The sequence below is a fragment of the Vombatus ursinus genome, unplaced genomic scaffold, assembly GCF_900497805.2.
Source record: "Vombatus ursinus unplaced genomic scaffold, bare-nosed wombat genome assembly UNPS02014171.1, whole genome shotgun sequence".
Taxonomy (NCBI): Eukaryota; Metazoa; Chordata; class Mammalia; order Diprotodontia; family Vombatidae; genus Vombatus; species Vombatus ursinus.
In genome coordinates, this window is record NW_020953949.1 from 1,660,990 (window position 1) to 1,684,614 (window position 23,625).

Sequence of the window (23,625 nt, forward strand, 5' to 3'; positions counted from 1 at the left end):
AAACCCTTAGCAAGCATTATTTATAATGGAGATGAGCTAGAAGCCTTCTCAATAAGATCAGGGGTAAAACAAGAGTGCCAATTATTACCAATATCATTCAATATTCTATGAGAAATGCTAGGGGTGGCTAGGTGGTGCAGTGGATAGAGCACTGGCCCTGAAATCAGGAGGACCTGAGTTCAGATCCGGTCTCAGACCAAACATTTGACACTTACTAGCTGTGTGCTTGCAAGTCACTTAATCCCAATTGCCTAAAAAAAAAATGCTAGCAATAGAAATAAGAGAAGAAAAAGAAATAGAGGGAATCAAAATGGTCAATGAGGTAATAAAACCATCTCTTTTTGCAGATGATATGCTTCTATACTTGGAAAATTCTAGAGATTCAACTAAAAAGTTAATTGAAAGAATTAATAATTTTAACAAAGTGGCAGTATATAAAGTAAACTCATATAAGTCATCAACATTTCTATATACCACCAATAAAACTTTGCCTGAAGAGATAGTAAGAGACACCTCATTTAAAATAGTTGTAGACAATAGAAAATAATTGATAGTATACCTGCCATGACAAGCCCACGAACTTCATGAGCATAGTGTATAAAACACTTTTTCATACAAAGTCAGATTTAAATAATTGGAGAAAAATTAATCATTCACCGGTGAACAAAGCCAATATAATAAAAATGACAATTCTACCTAAACTAATTGCTTATTCAGTGCCAGCCCAATTAAATTACAAAAATATATTTTATTAAGCTAGAAAAAAAATCATACCAAAATTCATTTGGAAGAACTAAACATCAAGAATATCAAAGGAATTAATGAAAAAATGTAAAGGGAAGAGGTTTAGCAGTAGCAGATCTTAAACTATGCTGTAAGGCAGTAATTACCAAAACTATCTGTTACTGGCTAAGAAACAGAAATGTAGATCAGTGGAAAAGAGTAGATATATAATACACAGTAGTAAATGATTATAGTAACCTTGTGTTTGACAAATGTAAAGATTTAAGCTTTTATAATAAGAATTCCCTATTTGGTAAAAAAAAAATTGTTGGGAAAACTGAAAAGCAATCTGGTAAAAATTGGGTCTAGATCAATATCTTAAACCATTTACCAAAATAAGGTCAAAATAGATACATGACCTAGACACAAAGGGAAATATCATAAGGATATTAGAACATGGAACATATTTCCTATCAGACTTATGGATAGGAGAAGAATTTATGAATGAACAAGAGACAGAGAGCACTGTGAGATGTAAAATGGATGATTTTTATAGCATTAAATCAAAAAGAATAAATAAAATAAATAAAACCATGTTAGTATTCAGTTAAGATGGGATAGGCCAAAGTAGTGTTCAGTTACAGTTCCACTTTTCCTGTTCTATTACAGAGATATCACTTAGGTCTTCCATCTCATGCATTAAGCTTCACAGTCTCTACATATTACAATGCAAACAATCCATGAAATGTAAACAACTGCTGAGAAAATCCAATCCTTTCGATCCTATGTATGGCCATAGCAATGTTCACTTACAATTCCACTTTTCCATTTCTAATAAAGAGACATCTCTTAGGTCTACCATAAAATGTATAAAGCTTCAAAGTCTCCACGTATTACAATTAAAATGATCCTAGAATTGTAAAACACTGCTGTGAAAATTCCATCCTTTCGATCCTATGTTTGCCCATATTAGTATTCAGGAGAACTTTGTCAAATTTATAAGAATATGAGTCAGCCAGTAGGAGGTGTGTTTTGAAGGTAGTTAAGAATCCTGTGGTGCTGAAGTGAGGAAGGTTGTACTCCAAGCATGTGGCACTGCCTGTGCAAAGGTGCAGGGGCTGGAACTAGAAAACTAATTTGGAATGGAGCCTGCTTTTAGGGAAAAACCATGAAATAGGACTGGAAAGATAAGTGAAAGTCTAGTTCATGATCATAAGAAGCTCCATTTAGTTGAGACATAATAAAGCCACCAAAGAGAACTTTGTCAAATTTATGAGAATGAGTTATTACCTAGTTTATAAGCATATGAATCATTCCCAGTCAAAGGATATAAATAGGCAGTTTTTTAATGAAGAGATCAAAACTATATGTAGTCATGTGAAAAAATGCTCTAAATCATTGTTGATTAGAGAAATGCAAAGTAAAACAACTTTGAGATCTCACACCTATCAGATTGGCTAAAATGATAGAAGGAGAAAATGACAAATGTTGGAGGAGATGTAAAAAAAATTGGGATACTGATACCCTGTCGGTGGAACTGCAAACTGATCCAACCATTTTGGAGAGTAATCTGGAACCCAAAGAGTTATAAGACTGCGTATACCCTTTGACCCAGCAATATCACTATTAGGTCTGTTTCCCAAAGTGAGCAGGGAAAAGGGGAAAGAACCTAATAAATCTAAAATATTTATTGCAACTCTCTTTTTAGCATTAAAGAATTGGAAATTGAGAGGATGCACATCAATTGGGGAATGGCTAAACAAGTTGTAGTATATGATTGTGATGGAATACTATTGTTTTGTAAGAAATGAATGGTTTAATTTTAGAAAAACTTGCATGAAATAATGAAAAGTGAAAAGAGCAGCACCAAGAGAACATTAGGTACAGTAACAGTATTGTTATTCAAAGAACAATGGTAAATGACATGGTTATTCTGAATATTATAAATACTCAAATCAACTGCAAAGGACCTATGAAGGAAGATGCTATACATCTCCAGAGAAAGAACCAATAAACAGAAGTATGCATAGTATGGTTTTACATATATTTATATATCTGTGTCAAATGACAGCCTTCTCTAATGAGGGATGGTGAGGGAAGGAGACAGTTTGGAACTTAAAATGTAAATTTAAAACGTAAAATGTAATTTTAAATTTAATGTAAATGTAAATTTAAAATGTAAGTTTAAAACTTAAAATGTAAAATTAAATTTAGAAAAATGAATTCACTTGTAAATTTGTCTGGTCTTGATGATTTTTTCCTAGGGTGATCATTGATGGCTTGTTCATTTTCTTTTTCTAAGATCAAACCCTATTTAAGTATTCTATTTCCCTTTTCTGTTAATCTGGGCAATTTATATTTTTGTAAATATTCATCCATTTTACTTAGATTGTCAATTTTGCTGGCATATGATTGGACAAAATAACTCCCAATAGTTGTTTTAATTTCATCTTCATTGGTAGTGCATTCACCCTTTTCATTTTTGATACTGGTAATTTGGTTTTCTTTTTTTTAATCAAATTAATAAACGGTTTGTCTATTTTATTGAATTTTTAAAATAAAACCAGCTCCCAGGTTTATTTATTAGTTCAACTGTTTTCTTGCTTTCAATTTTATCAATCTCACGTTTGATTTTCAGGATTTCCATTTTGGTGTTTAATTGGTGATTTTTAATTTGTTCTTTTTCTAGTTTTTTCAGTTGCATACCCAATTAATTGATCTATTCTTTCTTTTATTGATGTATGCATTAGCAGATAGGAATTTTCATCTAAGTACTGCTTTAGCTATACATCAAAACTTTTGGGATGTTTCATTGTTGTCATTCTCTTTAATGAAATAATTGATTGTTTCTATGATTTGTTCTTTGACCCACTTATTCTTTAGGATTAGATTATTTAGTTTCCAATTAATTTTTAATCTATGCCTTCACAGCCCTTTATTCCAGGTAATTTTTATTGCATTATGGTCTGAAAACTAAGCATTTGATATTTCTGCTTTTCTACATTTGGTTGTGAGGTTTGAGTTGATACATTTATCCAGTTTCAGTCAGCATCTTGCAAGCGGCAGACATAGAGGATTAAAGAGTCAATCCGATTTTAGAGGTAACATACCTCCTCTAAATTGCAGGCTTTGCTGCAGTTGGTGGCATGGAAGGGCTGAAGAACAAATACTTTACAGCCGTGGCCAGCAACCGGAGTGCCAACAACAGCTGTGGGTTGCCTAGAGATGATGCTTTCCATATTTTCCGAGACCCTATCAATTCTGATCTTCCCTGGCCAGGGATTCTTCTTGGAATGTCAGTTCCTTCACTCTGGTACTGGTGCACTGATCAGGTACAGGTCAACCTCACTTGCCGTGTATTCAATATGCATAGCTTGATTTCAGCACATTCCTTTAATTCTATCTGTGATTCAATGTAAGTCATTGCCAGGCATTATGTGCCTCAGGTTAATTAATCTTCCCTCTAGACTGTTTAAAGACCTCTCCTAGGTCCTGTTTCTTTCTAATCTTGTCTTCTTGGAGTTGTGCTCTGATTCCTCTTTCCTTTCCTCTCTGCTTCCTCAAGCTCCCTAATGATGTTTAAATCAACCTAAAATTCCAAGTTTAGCAAAATGGGGGAAAGAGGGTGGGCATAACTCTTAAAGAGACAGTACCTCTCACTTGTAGGTGAACAGCATCGCATTTTCAACACAATTTTACCTTCAATGTTAAAAATAGATGGAAAGCAATCAGTCCCAAGAGGCCACTTTGGTGGGGGGAGGATGTTCAAAGCAGATATTTTTGGTTTTGTTTTTTGTTTTTTGGTGAGGCAATTGGGGTTAACTGACTTGTCCAGAGTCACACAGCTAATGAGTGTTATGTGTCTGAGCTCAGATTTGAACTCAGGTCCTCCTGACTTCGGGGCTGGTGCTCTAACCACTGTGCAATCTAGGTGCCCCACAAAGCAGATATTTTTTAAAACATTTTCAGCAAATACAGAAAATGTTCTAAATACTTCTCCAACATATTAAATTTCTGGTACTGTTAAGGCCTGTGTTTTCAGTCCAGTTCTTCAATGTATTTGAGTGTAAAGCCCTTATAATTAGGGCAGACAGCAGGGACACTGCCCTGGATAGCTGAAATTTAGAGGGTGCTGACAGTCTTTGTAATCTCCCTGGGGCATAGAAACAAATTAAATAAATGTCTCACAAGAATAATTAATTAAAATAAGAAAGTCCAGGAACAACTTCTCCCTAGCAGCCACTAGGGAAGCAAGTGACCCACTTTCCAATCTAGTTCTGCTCCCACCCTATCTATGTCCTCAGCAGCTTCTTCATCAGAAGACTCGCAGTTTTCCTGAAAATATTTCTTCTCCCTGATGATCATAGTTCAGATGAGCTACTTCTTGCCCTGCCCCTCAAGCTTATAGCCTTCCTAGCAGTGTTTGGGTACGATCTCCTCATGTGCTGCTTGCCCCCAGTGCAAAAATTTCTATTTACAGCTCTTTTTTTTGGGGGGGTGCAGTTGTGGTTAAGTGACTTGCCTAGGGTCACATAGCTAGTAAGTGTCAAGGTTTTGGTCTGAGGTCGGATTTGAACTCAGATCCTCCTGACATCAGGGCTGGTGCTCTATCCACTGTGCTACCTAGCTGCCCTGTTACAGCTCTTTTTTGAGTGATTATAAATATTATGATAGTTATTTATTTGTTAAATGTCTGACTTTTTAAAAGGTTGGCTGTATTGTGATGTGACTTTTTAAGTTATTTTCTTTTGAGGGGAGTCGACTTTCACTATCTTCCTCCTCTGATGTCGCTTTGTTGTCTGAAGATGATCCTGGGTTCTTGGAGGCTATACCAGGAAGTACAAGCAAGCTGAAAAGGCTCCAACTATGGGCCCAGTGATCTATTCCATATCGCTTGTCCAGTAACTATTCTACTTAAACTAAAACTACAGGGTAACAACTTTTTTTTTTTCAGCCACAGCAAGCCTCAAAAATCAATTTTCTAAGTTAGAGAAGGTCTGTAATCTACTTTAGTGGAGGGATTCCCTACAGTGGTAAAATCACAGTTCTTTGAAATAAAGATCTTTTCAATAGTAGGGGTTAGTTATCTTTTTCTATGGGAACATATCTCTTAAAATTATAATGTAAGCAAATGGGAAAATGAGATTTGATTTACAAATATTTGTATGCCCCAAAATGTGTTTCCTAGTATTTTCATCTTCATACTTTCAGCAAAGATTCATCTGCACCTGACTCCAAGGAGAGAGTTTGAAATAAAAAGCATGTGGGATTTGGTGGATAAGAGAAAAAGGGCTAAGTGACCATAGCAAGAGACTCAGAGCAACTCCAGGCAGGAATAATTTCAGGTAGATGTAAGAACTGCATGATCATTAAGATGAATCCAACAGCAGAGTGAAAAACCCAGGGAATTTGTAGCATCTCTCTAGCTAGAGAGGTGTAAGAGGGGAGTGATCAGTGTTGTCAAACACAAATCAAAATAGGGGACACTAAACTGTTCATAAGGATCCCTGGGGCCCACATATTGACTTTGAAAACTATGTATTAACATTATCTACATTCTATTTTATTTTTACTTATTTTAAAAAATATTTCCCAATTACATTTTAATCTGGTTCAGCCCCACTTGGGAGTGTTGCTGGCCATCCACCTCTCCTTTAGACAACCACCTATCCTGACTGGTTCAACCATCCACCTGCTTGAAGGTGAGGGGTAGAAGGAAGGGGAGGCAAATTAGGTGGTCTCTGAAGGGTCCTTCCATCTCTATCACCTGTGGCCTCAAACCCTTTGACCTTTGGTTGATCTAAGATGGGATCCTTAATGCCTCAAAAGATCAAGCAAGTTTTGGAATCGATTGATGCCCTTGTCCTTCTTTTAATATTAAACCATCATAGAAGGAGCTAAAGGAGGTCATTAAAACCTAATATTTAATTGGACGCCCTGTAAGTTGTAAACCAGCAGACTCACAGAGTGGATTTTTCTCTTCATTGAAAGCCCTTGTTGTTTTGAAAGGTTGTGAATTACTAGAACATCAGACACTCTTATCAAAATCATCCGAGGAACAAAAAAATGGGGAAATATGACTGGAGAGCAGTTCGTATGAAGGACTAAGAGTTGTGGTGCCTTACTGGCTCACCATAAATCAGTGGGGGAGCACGACTGCCCCTGTCTCAGAAAAGTAAGTGTGGGGAGAAGGGGGGTAGGACTAATGTGAGCTTCGACTTCATAACAGAAGCATGTTGCTCAGAACACGGGAGGTGATGATCCCCCTGTATTCTGTCCTAGTCAGAAAATATTTAGAGGTCTTTATTAAGTTCTGGGCAATTCAATGTAAGAAGAACGCGCTCCATTTTTTTGTTTCTGTTGCTTAGGTGTGTTTAGCTCTTCATGACCCCACGTCCCTGGGGTTTTCCTGGGAAAGATACTGGGATGGTTTGCTATTTCCTTCTCTAGTGCATCCTTTTGTCAGACAATCAGAGGTTTAATGACTTGCCTAGGGTCACATAGCTAGGAAATGCCTGAGGCTGGATCTGAACTCTAGTCTTCCTGACTCCAGGATCAGTGTTCTATCTACTGATCCACCAGCTGCCTCTACTAAGTCTCCAACACTCTGTCCATAGCACTACCCAGCTGTGGACTTACTCTGCTTAATGCCAAGAGGACAAAACCAAAACGAGTAGGTGGAAATTACGCGTAAACTGATTTCAGCTCCACTAGAGCTGCACAAAAAATGAAATGAGCTGTCTCAAGGGATGATGTTCCCTGATGCTGGATGTTGTGAAGGAGTCACTGGATGACCACTTGGGAAGATTTGGGAAGGAATTCCTGTTCAGTTCATGATTAGGTAACATCTTCACATGCTGAGATTCAGTGATTATAAGTCAGTGAAAAAAAATGCATTTCATTGAGAGCCCCTGATAGTCTCTAGGATGGAAGGAAAAAATATTGCTAATGATCCTAAAGAATACCTAACCTTGCAAAACAGGTTGTCCCAAAAGTCTTAGTGCTGTTTTAATCTTTTATTACTCAAATAGCTTAAACTGCACTAAGACTTTTGGGACATTCTTGTATTTAGTCTTGAAATGTGTTTTGTCATGTTTGAAAGCAGATGCATTCAATGCATGTTAAATGTCATAAAGAAGCAACATCATAAATGTTCATTCACAAGGAGAGATGCTGGTCATATCTTGACCTCTTATTCAGGACTTTCCCCGTTCTGCCCCCCTTTTAGAGGCAGTTAGGTATTGTAGTAGATTATCTAACTGAGTTTAAATCTGGCCTCAGAAACTTTACTTACTATGCAATCTTGGGCAAGTTGCTCTGTCTGCCTCAGTTTCCTCAACTGCAGAATGATAAAAATAGGGCAGCTAGGTGGCGCAGTGAATAGAGCATCGGCCCTGAAGTCAGGAGGACCTGAGTTCAAATCCAGCCTCAGACCAAACACTTGACACTTACTAGCTGTGTGACCCTGGGCAAGTCACTTAACTCCAATTGTCTAAAAATTTAAAAAAAATTAAAAAAAAAAGAATGATAAAAATAGCATTTACCTCGCAGAGATTTTTGAGGATGAAATGAGATAATATTTATAAAACACTTAGCACAATGCTTGCCACATAGTAGGTGTTTAAAATATAGTTGTTTCTTTCCTTCATTATGCCTTTACTAAGAATAGATAACATCACCTCTTAGACCAGGGGTGGGGAACCTGCGGCCTCCAGGCCACATGTGGCTTTCTGGGTCCTTGGGTGTGGTCTTTTGACTGAGTCCAAGTTTTACAGAACAAATCCTTTTAATAAGGGGATTTGCTCTGTGAAGTTTGGATTCAGTCAAAGGGCTGCACTCGAGGACCTAGAGGGCCATCTGAGGTCTTGAGGCTGCAGGTTCCCCACCCTTGTCTTAGACACCAGCGCCAGCCCAATCAGAGCTTCTTGCTTCAATGAAATTCAATTCCACAAACATTTATTAAATATCTACTATCTGCAAAGCACAGTCTAGGCACTAGGGATATAAAGAATAAAAAGAAACTGTTCTCATCCTCTGACTTCCATGCTACCATTCACAGATAACAAAATGCAGAGCATATACAAAGTAATTTCAAGAAAGATATCAACTGAGCACATTAGGAAAGATCTCATGTAGCAGGTGTGTTTTGAAAGTAGTCAAGAATTCTATGGTGCTGAGGTGAGGAAGGAGTGTATTCCAAGCATGTGGCACTGCCTGTGCAAAGGTGCAGGGGCTGGAGATGGGCAGCTAGAAAACTAGTTTAGGATAGAACCTGCTTTAAGGGAAAAACCATGAAATAAGACTGGAAAGATAAATGGAAGTCTAATCTATGATCCTAAGAAGTACCGCTTAGTGGGGACGTAACACAGCCACCAAAGAAGCAATTAGAGGACAATGAAAGGCCATAGATAATTAAGAGATAAAATTAATAATTGTAGTAGACAGTAAGGACTTTCTATCATCTTTCTGACTTATACTTCATCAGAGGAGTTGTGTAGGAAAAGAGTTAGAAGTGATGGGAATGTGATTATTAATTATGTTGGCTTAGGAGAATTTTTCCCTAGAGAGGGAACCTCAGACCTCTTTGCCTTCAAGTTCCTTGACGGGCTGGACGTTGCATTCAGATTAAGGATGAACAAAGATGGCGACTGTAACACGCTCATCTCTTCCAATCCACCTGCCTAGACTGTTCTTGGGCTGAGCAAGCAGCCCCTGGCACCGCTGTTCCCTCCCAAGCGCCCTCTGTGGTTTGCAGGTCATCGTCCAACGGTCTCTTGCTGCCAAAAACCTTTCCCATGCCAAAGGGGGCTCGCTGATGGCTGCATACCTGAAGGTGCTGCCTCTCTTCCTGATGGTGATGCCTGGCATGGTCAGCAGAGTCCTCTTCCCAGGTGAGGGGGAGTGGGAGGGTAGCCATGGCCAGACCATTGACTGAGCTGATTGAGTATAAACCTTGGAAAGACCAGGAGATTTGGAGCCAGAGGACCTAGGTTCGAATTCCAGCTCTGCTATTTACTACCCATGTGACCTTGGTCAAATAATTTAATGTATCTGGGCCTCATCTTTTTGTCTATAAAATGAGGGAGTTGGCATGTCTTCAAAGGACCTCTGATGAAGTGTGCTACCTACCTACAGACTAAGAGGTAATGGACACAAGGTGTAGAAAGAGACCAACATTTTGGGATGTGGACCCAGTGTGGATTCATTTTTGCTTGGCTGTGTATGTTTGTTACGACGGTTCCCCAATCCTCCTCTTTAATTTGGGGGCATTAGGGTAGCAATAGTATTGAAAGAAAAAGAGGGCCATTGTCATTCTTAAAAAAATACACCAGAGGACAGAAGAAGGTCACAAGAAAGTAGAGACAAGTAGGATAGTTTTGAAAGTAATGTGTAGGAATTATTAAACATATTTTTAAAAAGACAGCAGTCTGATATGGAGACTCTTGTTTCCCTATAGAACCCTCTTTTTATGTTCTGCTGCAGGTGTGGAAATGCTTTTTTTGGTGTTTAAGTTCAGAATAATTTTTTTTTTAAATTAGAAGGTATGAACCTAGATGATCTTTTAAGGTCCTTTCCAGCTCTGAATCTATGATCCTATGAAGTTGAATTAGCGTTGGGGTCTTGGATTTATTTTCCTGGTGGCTGGAATAATTTTTGTTCAGTTGCTTTCCTGAACCAGTGTCACCAACTTTTCTCCAAAAGAAACTTCTCCCCAATTTTCATTTTATCATGGCCCAGTGCAAGTAGTAACTCAACGGTGGTCCAGCCTCCAGGCAGAAATATGCCGGCACCATTGGCCAGAAAGCTGCCTGGCCTGGAGGGTCAGGCCAACCAGATTCCTCATCTGTGAAATGAGAGGATGAGACTGAAAGATCTGAAAGGTCACTTGATAATCCTGGTGTTCCTTGAGTCTATTTGTCATATGAGGTTTATAGGGTCGGAAAATTTAGAGCTGGAGAGACCTTGAGAGATTGTCTTATCCAGACTCCTCCTCGTACAGCTGAAGAAATATTTACTGGCTCATTCATTCATCCAAATGCCTTCAACACCTACTGTATCCCTTGTCCTTTAGTAGCTATTATTGTTGTTCAATCATTTCAGCCATGTCATACTCTTCGTGACCCCGTTTGGGGTTTTCTTGGCCAAGATACTGGAGTGGTTTGCGATTTCCTTCTCCAGCTCATTTTACAGATGAGAACACTGAGGCAAACAAGGTTAAATGACTTGCCCAGGGTCACACAGCTAGTCTGTCTCTGAGGCTGGATTTTAACTCAGGTCTTCCTGATTCCAGGCCCAGTGCTCTATCCGCTGTGCCACCTAGGTGCCCAAAGGGAAATAAGATGTAGTCCACCATCTCATTGAGGTTATCATCTAGTCAAGATAACAATTTGCATTTGCAAAGACAAACATGGCATGTGTATGTGTGTGTGTGTGTGCGTGCACGCTTTAGGAGCTGATGAAAGGGCAACTAGGAGGCACAGTGGATAGAACACTGACCCTGGAGTCAAGAGGACGTGAGTTCAAATCTGGCCTCAGATATTTGACACTTACTAGCTATGTGACCCTGGGCAAGTCATTTAACCCCAATTGCTTTGCCAAAAAAAAAAAAAAGAGCCAATGAAGATTAAAAGTCTTCCCAGTGAAATTGAGAAGGAATGTGGAAAGCTCATGAAGGAGGGGCCATTGAAACTTGGTGATGTATTTAAAATTGGAGATATGTTATCCACAGGGACTGATGGTGCAAAGGCATTTTGGGTGTAAGGAAAAGAATAGGCAGGTGTGTAAAAGCAAGAAAGTATGGAACGTATTTGAGGGACAGTGAATAATCCGGAGAGAGTAGTATAAGATAGGGCCATAAAGGTAGGTCAGAGCCTGACTATGGAGGGCCTTGAATGACAGTTTAAGGAGTTTGTATCCCATCCTTTAGGGAAGGGAAAAGAAGAGAAGAAGCATTTATGCAGCACCTACTAATGTGTCAGACACCATACTAAACACTTTATAGATATTATCTCATTTAATCCTCACCATGACCCTGCGACATAGGTGCTGTTATTATCCCCTTTGTATAGGTAAGGAAGTTCAGGCACACAGAGGTTAAGTGACTTGCCTAGAGTCACATAGTAAGTAGATGAAGCCAGATTTGAACTTGGGTTTTCCTGACTTCAGAACCAGTGCTCTATTTGCCACGCCACCTTGGTTTTAGGCGGTGGGGAGCCTTTGAACGTGTTTGAGTAGGGGAATGACTTGATCAGGGAGACCCAGGGGTATGGGCGAGGTGGAGAAGAGAAAGTGCAAAGAAGAGTTCCATTCAGCCTAACCAGTTAAACCACAGAGATGAAACAAAACAATCTCAAAAGACCCCAAGATCTGGTTAACTTGAAGGCAAACTAACCTCCCTTCCTAAACTATTTTGTAGTTTTTATCCTGTACATAATGATATGTGTTCATCTTGTCTCTTCTGACAGAAATTCACTTGAGAGCAGGGATTGATTCTTTTCTGTATTTTCATCCTCATTACCTGGCACGGTGCCTGGTACATAGTAGGTGCTTAATAAATGATGTTTATTGGCTGTTGTATACCAGAGGAGGCAATCATTAGAGTCTGGCTAGTGGGAGGCCTCAGTCCTAGCTTCTCATAGCCCTTGCCCATGGTATTGGTAAATTGCAGACATATGGTCAGACTCCATTTGTGATGTTCAAAAACCTCTTCTTACCTTAGAGGATCTAAACCTTGAAGGATGGTGGGAATGCAAATGGGAAAGACTTCAGCTATCTTGGCCCTTTTTTTCCCTTAAGTTCTGATGGGGAGTCAGGAGACCTGGGTTCCAATCTTTGGTCTGGAATGGAATGTGACTCGGGAAAATTCCTTAACCTTTCTATGCCTTAGTTTCTCCGTTTGTAAAAGGGAGATAACTAATGATTTCTGGGCTTACTTCACTGGTATTGTATGGAGATCTAGTAAGAAGGATTTTGTATTCTTCTGGGGTGCCAGATAATGATTTTCCTGTGCTCTGAGCAGCCAGTTTCACCTTCCCCATTTATATTAGCCTGACAAAGTCCATAGATCCAGGACCAGCCATGTAAGTGGCCCAGATGGGGCTCTGATCCATGCCTTGCTGGATTTCCTACATTTCTGGCCCTTGGCCTGAGGCAGGCTGGGCCTGCCCAGAGCCTAAGCTTCCTAAGCCTTCGTCCAACCATATCCATCTCGTTCTTGCCTGTGTTTTTTCCTTCACAGATTTGGTTGCCTGTGCTACCCCCGAGATCTGCCAGAGAGTTTGTGGTAACTCTGCTGGATGTTCTGATATCGCATACCCCAAACTCGTTCTGGAGCTCCTGCCCTTAGGTATGAGGCCTCCCCACCTCTCATGAAGACTTCAGCCAGGAGGTGGGCTTTGACATTGACCTATTCTGGGTTCTGGCCATAGATAAATCTAAACTCCAAGCTAGGCTGGGCTTCAGGCTTGGCTTTAGGCTCTGGGCACTAGATTGCACTGCTTATAAGAACATCACTTTCCACCCAGAACAAGGCAAAAGACAGAAGATAACCTAGTGGCCTCATCCTAAGAGGAGCTGATCAAGGTCTCTCCCATCCCCGCCCCCAGAGGACTCTCCACCTATTCCCCAACTACCCCAAGATGGCGGGCATTGCTAAAAGCAGGGCCTGGGGCTGTGGCTCTTGCCAGAGCCTGGGGGCTGTTGGAGAAGAATGGAATGGGTAACAGCTATTCCCAAGAGGGAACTTGTGTTCCACCATGGTCTTTCCTCTGCCTCCCAGGGCTCCGGGGACTGATGATGTCTGTGATGGTGGCTGCACTGATGTCCTCCCTCACCTCCATCTTTAATAGTTCCAGTACCATCTTCACCATGGACCTCTGGCTCCATTTCCGGCCCAAATCTTCTGAATGGGAACTCATGATTGTGGGCAGGTGAGGGGGTGATACTGACCTCACCTCACAAATCCTAGCCCTCTTTGAAGTCGTATAGCTTTTTTGGGAGGAGACTAAGGGAGCAATCCATGTTGGACAGGAGGGAGGAAACAAACTAAAAGATACAGTAATCAACTTCAAGTTCCTAGAGATAGAATGCAATTAGGAATTTTTCCATCATGGTTGAATGGGAGCATTTAGCAACCCCTGCCATTGTGGGATAGATGGAAGGGAGTTCTTTCAGGCATAGGGGAGATCTTGCTCAGTTGCCCTTTCTAGGGGGGCAATCTTGGGCTGAGGCCACTAACCTTGAGACTGAGGAGAGAACGGAGACTAAGGGATATCTGCATCTTCACATTAAAAAACATAACATGTGAAACGTGCAAATATCTTGCAAATAAGCACTTCCGTTACAGACTTGGAAAGTGCCATGATATCACCTCCTCCCTCCCTCCCCTCCCCTCCACCATCTTGACTTCCAAGGCTGACTCAGAAGTTTTCTGGCTAAGTGGGTAGGGGGAGGCCTTTCCCCATGGATGGGGAACGGGAGAGAAGGGAGAGCTAATGTTGGGCCTTTCTCTGGGCGGCGCCTGGCTGGACCAGAGTGTTTGTGCTGATGCTGGTTGTGGTGTCGATCCTCTGGATCCCGTTGGTGCAGGCAAGCCAAGGTGGTCAACTCTTCATTTACATCCAGTCCATCAGCTCTTACCTGCAGCCTCCAGTGGCCATTGTTTTCATCATGGGCTGTTTCTGGAAGCGAACAAATGAAAAGGTAGAGTTTGTAGATTCTATGTTTGCAGAGATGTCTAATGTCAAAGTCGAAATGAGGCCTCAGAAGATCAAATGTGGCTACTAGAAGGCCCCTTTGCACACAGAATATCACAGCTGCAATGGGGATGATGGGCCTTAAAGTATAGATGATCACAACTGGGAGGGACCTTAGAGAAATGAAAATAAAACTTCTGAATAGGAAGAAACCTCCATAAAATCCCAGGATTTCAGAATTGTAGAGGATCTCAGAAGAGGTTGCCTAATCTAATCCATACCTAAAAAAGGGGGTCGCCTCCGTGACCTACTTAACAAGTGGTTGTCCAACCTTTCCTTGAAGACTTCTTCACCTCTGCCTCTCCCTTCAAAGTTCTGCACAAGTTCCACTTCATTTAAGAGGACTTTTCTGATTCCCTGAGATGTTAGTGAACCCCTCATGTCCCCAAATCATTGTATATTTATTTCACATGTGTCTTATACTCACTTGTACGTGAACATGCTAAGAATCCCCCAGGAAAATGTAAGATCTTAGAGGGAAGAAACTATCCCACTTTTGTCTTTATATTTCTGGCCTAATACCTGGCCCAGGGGTAGGGAACCAGTGGCCTCAAGGCCACGTGTGGCCTTCTAGGTCCTCAAGTTCAGCCCTTGGACGGAATCCAAACTTCACAGAACAAATCCCCTTAATAAAAGGAATTGTTCTATAAAACTTGGACTCAGTCAAAAGGCTGCACCCGAGGACCCAGAGGGCCAAACATGGCCTTGAGGCTGCAGATTCCTCACACCTGGCCTAACCTGTTGTAGGCCCTTACTCTTTATTGATTGATTAGTTGATTGGCTCAAGTGAGGGGGGAGCAGCACTCATTAGTTTGGGGAGGTCTTTCTTTCCTCTTTCCCCAACAAAGAACATAAAATGTCAGCCCTGAAAGGGACCCCAGAACATAGAGCCTAGGATTTCAGCACTAAAAGGAGCTTTGGAACATAGATTAGAAAATGTAAGAATCAGAATTTCAAGACAGAGTACAGAATTTTAGAACTTGGAAAGAAGAAAGGAAGGAGCCAAGCATTTATTAAGCACTTGCTGTGTGCCAGGCACTGTGCTAATTACTTTACAAATATTATTTCATTTGGTCCTCACACCAACAACCCTGGGAAGAAGGTGCTATTATTACCCCCATTTTACAGATGAGGAAACTGAGGCAAACAGGTTACATGACTTGCCCACAGTCACACAGCTAGGAAGTATCTGAGGCCAGTTTTGAACTCAGATCTTGCTGTCTCCAGGCCCAGCACTCTATCCACTGTGACATCTACCTGCTTCTAACATAGAATGTCAAAGCTAGAAAAGACTTAGAACAGCAAAGGGGGCTAGGAGCATTTCGTTGCAGAATGCTTAATGAATAGGACTTCTGGACTCTAAGGTGCCTTTGTGCTGCTTGACAGGGAGCCTTCTGGGGCCTGCTGGTTGGCCTGTTCATAGGCATGATCCGGTTGGTGCTGGATTTCATCTACGTGCAGCCTCGATGTGACCAGGTCGACGAGCGCCCAGGTGTGGTGAAGTACATTCACTACCTCTATTTCTCCATGATCCTGTCTGTCATCACACTGGTCACTGTGGTCACAGTGAGTTGGTTCACAGAGCCGCCTTCTAAAGAGATGGTACGTTTGGCTTTGTCTGTGGAATTCAGGCCCCACCCGGCCTGCTGGGTGCTGAGGTTGGCCAAGGCCAGAGGGTCTTCAGGTGGACTTGAGAGGCCTCCCTTTCCCTGCTATACCCAAGGCTGCCCTGAAAGCACATTCCTGGTGGTGATGATGAGGCATTAGGGAGGGGGACAGGCAGTCGCTTCTACCTCCTGGACCCCCAAAGTCAGATGCACAGGCTGTATGAGCTGGGAAAAACCTGAGAGAAATCCCTCACAGGCTGCGTCTTCTCCCTAGGTCACTCGTTTGACCTGGTTCACGCGCCACGACCCCTTGATCCAGGAGGAACAGGTATTAGCAGACCCTTTACCTCCGAGCTTCTCCAAGAATGTGACCCCAGAAGGCAGCAGCACCAGTGCCCACTTTGAGATCACCCAGGATGCTGCTTCTAAACCTCAAAGCGGTAAGTTAACCCTTAACTTCCTGCCTTTGTATGATTTTAAAATATTCTTCGCTTAAAGACACAGACCTGAGGCTCAAAGGAATTATATTTGTGCTACAAGGGAGTGTCCTGGGTACAAGATGCAAGATTTACAGTCTGCACCTGGATTCTCAGTTGGGCCTGACCTGAAAGAGCATATTAGGCAACTGTCTTCTTTTCTTGAGGAATCAATGTCCCAGTTCTGTGAAGTAAGCCTGATATTCCTCCCAACCCCTGAAGTCCTGGGAGTCCAGATTGAAATCAGATCTCAAAAAAGGGACACTTCGGGTCAAGAGAAATAAAGACAAAAATGAGAAGCCTTCACAAACTTATCCACAATCTTTTTCTAAAACTAAGGAAACACGGTAGATAACACCATGTAATAGTGTAGTATAGCAGGATGACTTTGGAGTCGGGAAGTCTTGGGTTCAAATCCTGTCTCTGACGTATACTGACTGTATGACCAGGGTATAGCACTTCACCCCTCAGTCTCACTTTAGGAAACTCTCAGCCTACAAAGTACAGAACACTTGCTGATTTGCATCAGTGGAAAACGTTTCCACACCAGGAGTTGCCCATAAGATGAAATCACAGGTCTGAAACAAACCAAAACAAGCCTTGAGTTTGGAGAGTTTCTCCTGCCACAAAAGGCCCAAGTATATTCAGGGATTTTCTCCCTCTCCCAACGTGCCCACACCAAGAAATCTGGAACAATGAATAGATGATATTCTAACCCTATTCCCTCCACCTTTATCCCACCCCAAGATACTGAAGCATGCAGGCACATGCTTTCTCATCTTAAACTCTTTGACATCTCTCAGTGATCACTTAGCCTTCCCTTGAAGAAGCACAGCGGGGACGTGATCTCTGGAGGCCGCCCATCCATTGCATCTTTTTTTTGAGACAACTGGGGTCAAGTGACTTGCCCAGGGTCACACAGATAGTAAATGTCTGAGGCTGGATTTGAACTCAGGTCCTCCTGACTCCAGGGCCAATGCTCTATCCATTGCACCACCAACCTGCCTCTCCACCCTCTGCACTCTTAGTGCTTATTATTTTATTTGGTCATATGAGGGATACTAGTGAGGAGTGGGCAGTAGCTTCCACCTCCTAGAAGCCCAGAGTCAGATGTGCCCACTATGATCTAGAAGGAAGTTAAGACAAAATTTCTTGCACACTATTTCTTTACAATCCTTTGCAGTCTTTGCTTCTTTCTAGTCTGATAGGTCAAAACTCTTTATTCTCTTACCAAACATCAGCAGCATTTCTCTCTTCCCCCTTTTGCTCTAGTACTCCTTTTTAGGGGCCTTCTCTCATCTCCCTTGGTGATTTCTCTTGTGGGAGATGAGATCTTTTTTTTTTTTTTTTTTGAGGCAATTGGGGTTAAGTGACTTGCCCAGGGTTACACAGCTGGTAAATGTCTGAGGGCAGATTTGAACTCAGGTCCTCCTGACTCCGGGGCTGGTGCTATATCCATTGTACCACCTAGCTGCCCCTGAGACCAGATCTTTACATAGGGTCTCAGGTGTGGACATCCAGTAGCTGTCTTTACACTAAAGGAGGAGATTGACTGCTTACCATCCAATCCTTTAACCAATGATGAATGATACCAAATCAGCCTATGAAGCTATAGAAAGAAGCCCATGAATTTGATGTCCTCAAAGTTCAATCTAGTCTATCACTGCCTGTTACTAGGTGTATGTGAACTCAGCAAGTCATTTAACCTTTCTGAGGTTCAGTTTCCCCATTTGTAAAAATAGGGTTAGTGTTAGAAGGAACAAAATAGGTGGCATATATGGAAGACCCCTGTTAACTATAAAGTACCATACCCACAAGACAAATGTGTTTAGAGCTTCTTGAAGGCTACTCCAGTGTATCAAAAGTATGCCCTATACCACGCTGGAGAGGCTTTGCTTAAGAGCCTGACATTGGACTGTGTCTCTGGATTAAGAAGGCTGATCAGCAGATAATGACTTTTGGGCACAACAACTCAAGAAACCATCTACTAAGGCATAAAGAGATTGGACCCTACATCTCTGGCAGGGTATCATACTGATGAAATTCTTTAAGTAGTAGTAATTATTCATTCTTCCACACTTCATTGGATCTGTGATCTCAGACACGTGTAGCACTCTTGTCCATTGCCATCTGTACATGCCTCGTAGGAGGTCCACCCAATGCATTGGCTGCCTTCCTGTAGAATTCTTAACAATGCACAGGAGCGGGTTTAGCCCATGGGCTAGCCATCTTTTATTCCTCACTGGCTACATGAGCAGCCCATCTCCTTTTTTAGTCACATATATCTTTTACATAATATCTTTTACACACATATGCTTCGCACACACAACAAATTGTTAGTAAATGCCATAGTCTGTGCCCACCATGCATCTCTCCATTTCCTTTTGCTTAATTTTGATTCCTCATAGATTATACTATTTCATGACTCATAGTCATCTAGCATCACTGGAAGAATACTGGTGTTAGCAAGATGGGATTTTGTTTCAGAGGAAAAACTTGGGGTCATTGAAAGTGTTGTAAATTTCTTGTATATAATCCAGCCCACTTTCTTTCTACTATTCAACTCTGGCCCAGTTTGCTGTCCATCTTCAGTGTCTTCCCAAAATATATGTACTGATGGAGCAGCTCGATGGACCATCCACCCAACTGCCTATCTATAGGCAATAGGCATTCTTCATGTCCTTAGTTTTTTTTCTTTTTTTCCTGTGTGAGTGGTATATATATAGTATATATTCTTTGAGTGAATATGATCTCATTTAGGTGGCTATGAAATGTTGCAGAACTTAATGCACTCAGCACAAACAAGCAACTACGTGACCTCACACTTTATACAGACTTCCTCTTTAGTGGGTTCACATGACATCCTCTACAAGAGCATTGGTGGTGAGCCCATGGACATCCTATCAGAACTAGAAGCAATTATCTCTGTTGTGCCTATAAAGGAATCTTGTAGGAGCTGAACATGTATGAATGACATCTTGTTTGAGGAGAACCTTTAAGGATGCATTTTGTTCATTCAAGTCAAAAATTTTTTTTGTGGTTAACAAATAAGCACAGTGAGGTTTTTTTATTTTCTGCACCATTCAGTCAAATGTTTGACTGTAAAGATATGATTGGCTATAGAGTAACATTTGCAAAATCTTGCTTATTCTCTTCTTATTTTCATCAATATTCCTTCAATACGTGTGTTAGTTTTTAAAGAATTTGTAGAGATAAGAATCTCTGTGTATGTGTGTGTGTGTAGTTGTGATATCCTCTCCATTGCTTCCCCCTCTCCAGCAATAATACATGATTCTTTGTAATAATTTTCTATCTTCCCCTCTCAGATATCTGAGAAACTGATCTTAATCTGGGGTCCTTGAACTTGTTTCTTTTAGTATTTTGATAACTATTTCAGTATGATTGATTTCCTTTGTAATCCTATGTCTCTTACGCATATAAAAACATTAATTCTGTAAGGAGGCCTATAACTTTACCAGACTTCCAAAGGTTCCATAACACACAAAAAAGTTAAGAACAACCTCAAAACTGTGTCACATCCAGGCTGGACTTCTGTTGTGTAGATCTGGTCTGGTCCAGCTATTCTTGGTAGCTAGGTGGCTCAGTGAATAGAGTGTCATGCCTATTGTCAAGAAGACTCATCTTCCTAAGTTCAAGTCTGGCCTCAGGCACTTACTAGCTGTGTGACCCTGGGCAAGTCACTTAACCCCGTTTGCCTCATTTCCTCATCTGTAAAATGAACTGGAGAAGGAAATGGCAAACCACTCCAGCATCTCTGCCAAGAAAACTCCCAATGGTGGCACAGGGAGTCAGACACAACTGAAAAATGACTTAACAACAAGAAGAAATAGTTTTATTTCTATGGTGTTATATGGTGTTCCTGATGTATAGCACCCTTCAATTTACTTCTTTTTTCTTTCCTTTTTTTTTTTTTTGGTGAGGCAATCAGGGTTAAGTGACTTGCCCAGGGTCACCCAGCTAGTAAGTGTCAAGTGTCTGAGGCCGAATTTGAACCCAGGTCCTCCTGACTCCAAGGCCCGAGCTCTACCCTACTGCGCCACCTAGCAGTCCCCAATCTACTTCTTGAAGAAAATATTCGTAATATATACACGTGAAACTTCTGCGAATAAACCTCTGTTCTCTCATCTCTTGATCTTGAACTACGTCTTCCAACATTTTTTTCACCGTTCTCTTCTATTAGCATTGAAGTCACCAGAGACAGTAAAACTTGGCTATCACTTTTCTACCTCCTCACACATCCTCAAGAGCTATCTTTTTATTTAGTCCCCATCAATCTACCTGAGGGTTCATAGTGCCATTTTCAATCCTAGAGACTTGACTGTGCCCTTCTCAAAAGTGGCTCTCCATGAGGCTGGGCCCTCTTTTTGGAACCAGTGCTGCGAGGTTGCATTAGAACATGTCCTGTGGAGTATAAAGTTTCCATGACATCACACTGGTTTGCTTAGGACCCTGAATTTAATCCTTCTGAAGGTATCACAGTGCTCCCTGACCTTCCTCCTGTCAGCCTTGCCTGGCCCAGGAAGGGCATGCTACAATTTGTTGCACAGGAGGTTCACTAAGGACCCTAAGTAATGCTACATTTCTCTGTAAGTTAGACCTGTACCTGAGGATCCATTATCCTTAGAGTTTCCCCTGCACTTCCTCTCCATAGTTTTCACTGTGTCTCAGAGGCACAGTTGGTATTTTATGGTTAAAGAAAACAGGCACAATGAGCCATCACATCTATGTCTTCAACCCAGGAGAGGTAGAACATGGTATTTTTATTTTAACTGTAGATCATTTGTTTTAGGCAATGGTACTGCAAAATCATCCAAAGTGAAGAAAGCCATCATTTGGCTTTGTGGGATGGACTCTGAGGCTAGCAAGACATCTGTGAGGAAACCCGAACCTATTGTGACTTCCTTAGAAGAAAACTCTCTTGTCAAAAGGATTCTGGATATCAACCTGATCATCTGTATTAGTGTGGCCATTTTTCTCTGGGGCTACTTTGCGTAATGATGGTATTGGGGGTGGGGGTGGGGAATGGAAGGGAAAGACTGTTAGCTGGGTTTCAAGGTTTTACTCTTCCTGATGTTTTTATTTCATGAAAACAATGGTTGGTGGTTTTTTTGTTTTCTTTTTAAAAAACCACTATGGTGTTGGTGTTTTCTAGACCTTTAATACAAATGACTTTTAGGTCTGCATTTTTGTGAGAGAGATGAAAAGATATGAGAAAGACAAGCCATCTCCATTTCTCAAGTCCTTTGCTGGAAAAATGCACACAGTTCAGTGATTTGAGAGATTTTAAATGACAGAAGAAAAAACCCCACAGCTGTTACTTATCCATGCTCTGTTAAAGGGTGCCCATAAATAGGGTGTGAAATGAGATGGAGCTTAGCCAAGAGAAGGGGTTAGTGAGCACCATATTGTGTTAATGCCTTTACACATTTTACTTTTATTGTTTAGAGAGGCAGCTTTGGCATAGCAGGTAGTGAGCTGGCCTTGGAGCCATGAAGACCTGAGTTCAAGTCTTTCCTGACACATACTGGCTGTCATTTGGGGCATCTCACTTAGAGAAGCAATTCTAAGACAATAAATTATAGAAAAGGTGGCAAGAAGGGAACTTCCTCATCTGGGGAATCTATCAATGAAATCATAAGTATAGCCCCTAATCAGGGAACCAACCAGGAAATGCACTTCTGTTCCTATCCTTGGGCAAGTCATTTCCCTTCTCTGAGCTTTATCTTCATTAGATGATCACTAAAGGCCTTTTTCCATTTCTAATATTCTCAGGCTCTATAGATTACACCAAGGGTCTTCATCAATCAGCTTTCTTAACCAGCTAGGCTTAATAGTGTCTAAGGAATAGATGGAGAACAGTTTCCACCCAACCACAACCAAGAAAGAGGCTATGGAGCCTACAGATGCTGTCTCCTGACTTCAGAGACATTAACCCAGGGAAACTCCTTCCCTCTTCCCCCAGAAAAAGAGAGAGGCATAGGACAACTTTGGGTCACAAAGATCCACTTCTGTACCCCCTACAAAGTGTTTAATAGAAGATGGCCTATCCCTCTACTATTGGGCTATATCCTTAATTAATCTAATGATTAGCCACTGTTAGTCTGAACACATTCACTACTCAGCTAGCAAAAATCCCTTCCTCTTTCTTAATCGCTTTGGAGGGAGAGAGGAAGTGTGTGTGTGTGTCTGTGTGTGCATCCAGGCCCTCTTCCTCATCAGAAAGCTTATGATGTACAAGTTACCTGTTTATGTTCACATTTGTACTGTATCACCTGGCCCATGTGTGATAAAGGACCAGCTGAGCATATTTTCTTCTTTTTCTAGTCTCATGGTAAACAGACCATATGTATTCTGTGACTTTTAAATAAAATCGTTACCAGCTCACACACCGGTTTTCCAAGGCTTTCCAACACAGTATACCTATAAAATGGGCATTCTCACACCCAAGCCCAAACAGCCCTGGTCTCTGGGTAAGTAGCTATTCCTGAGGCTAGTTTCTTAAAGGAATGTTCAGAGGATGATTTTCATTTGCTTTCTCACAGCAACTTTAGTTCTTGGAAATGAATGGTGAGAAATGGATGAGATGGTTCCCTGCAAGTAACTTTGAGCTGTAGAAAAAACAAGGAAACCTAAACATCTCCAAGGCTAGCCCCATGCTCTGTTCCTCTGCCTGCTCCCTTTGGGGATACATCAAGAAAGGTTGAAAATGACCAGCCAATCCACACCAGTTGTGGTCCTCAGGGACACATGACCTTTTATTCCAGATTTTCCATGGAAAATCAACCCAATGGCTGACTCATCTTCTCATGGTTACCATTCCAAGGGCCTGGTTTGCAGGTGTCCTGTTGGAATTGGATGGAAATAACTGGAAGGGGCAGAGTAGGATAATCAGCCGGTTGAGATGGCACATATCCACGCTGAAAGCCTGGATTGACCCAAGAAAGCAGCAGAATGGAACAGGGAGGCCTCAAGTCTCTTGCCCCTATCACTATCACCACTGTCCTGGCCCCCAAACACTTGGCTTCTAGGGAAAATGGATAGCAG

The 23,625-nt window shown here is 41.4% G+C and overlaps 1 protein-coding gene across 2 annotated transcripts in view; it reads left to right on the forward strand.

The window, feature by feature from the left end:
• Positions 1-22,931, forward strand: part of SLC5A11 (solute carrier family 5 member 11) — a 65,120-nt gene extending 42,189 nt beyond the window's left edge. For both annotated transcript variants that reach the window (XM_027859694.1, XM_027859693.1), the window contains 8 exons: positions 3,850-4,055; positions 9,479-9,614; positions 12,962-13,069; positions 13,502-13,652; positions 14,256-14,424; positions 15,864-16,079; positions 16,359-16,524; positions 21,371-22,931. In XM_027859694.1, the coding sequence (XP_027715495.1) occupies positions 3,850-4,055; positions 9,479-9,614; positions 12,962-13,069; positions 13,502-13,652; positions 14,256-14,424; positions 15,864-16,079; positions 16,359-16,524; positions 21,371-21,576 (1,358 nt within the window). In that variant the 3' untranslated portion in view covers positions 21,577-22,931. The remainder of the gene's footprint in view (positions 1-3,849; positions 4,056-9,478; positions 9,615-12,961; positions 13,070-13,501; positions 13,653-14,255; positions 14,425-15,863; positions 16,080-16,358; positions 16,525-21,370) is intronic.
• Positions 22,932-23,625: the final 694 nt, after the last annotated feature.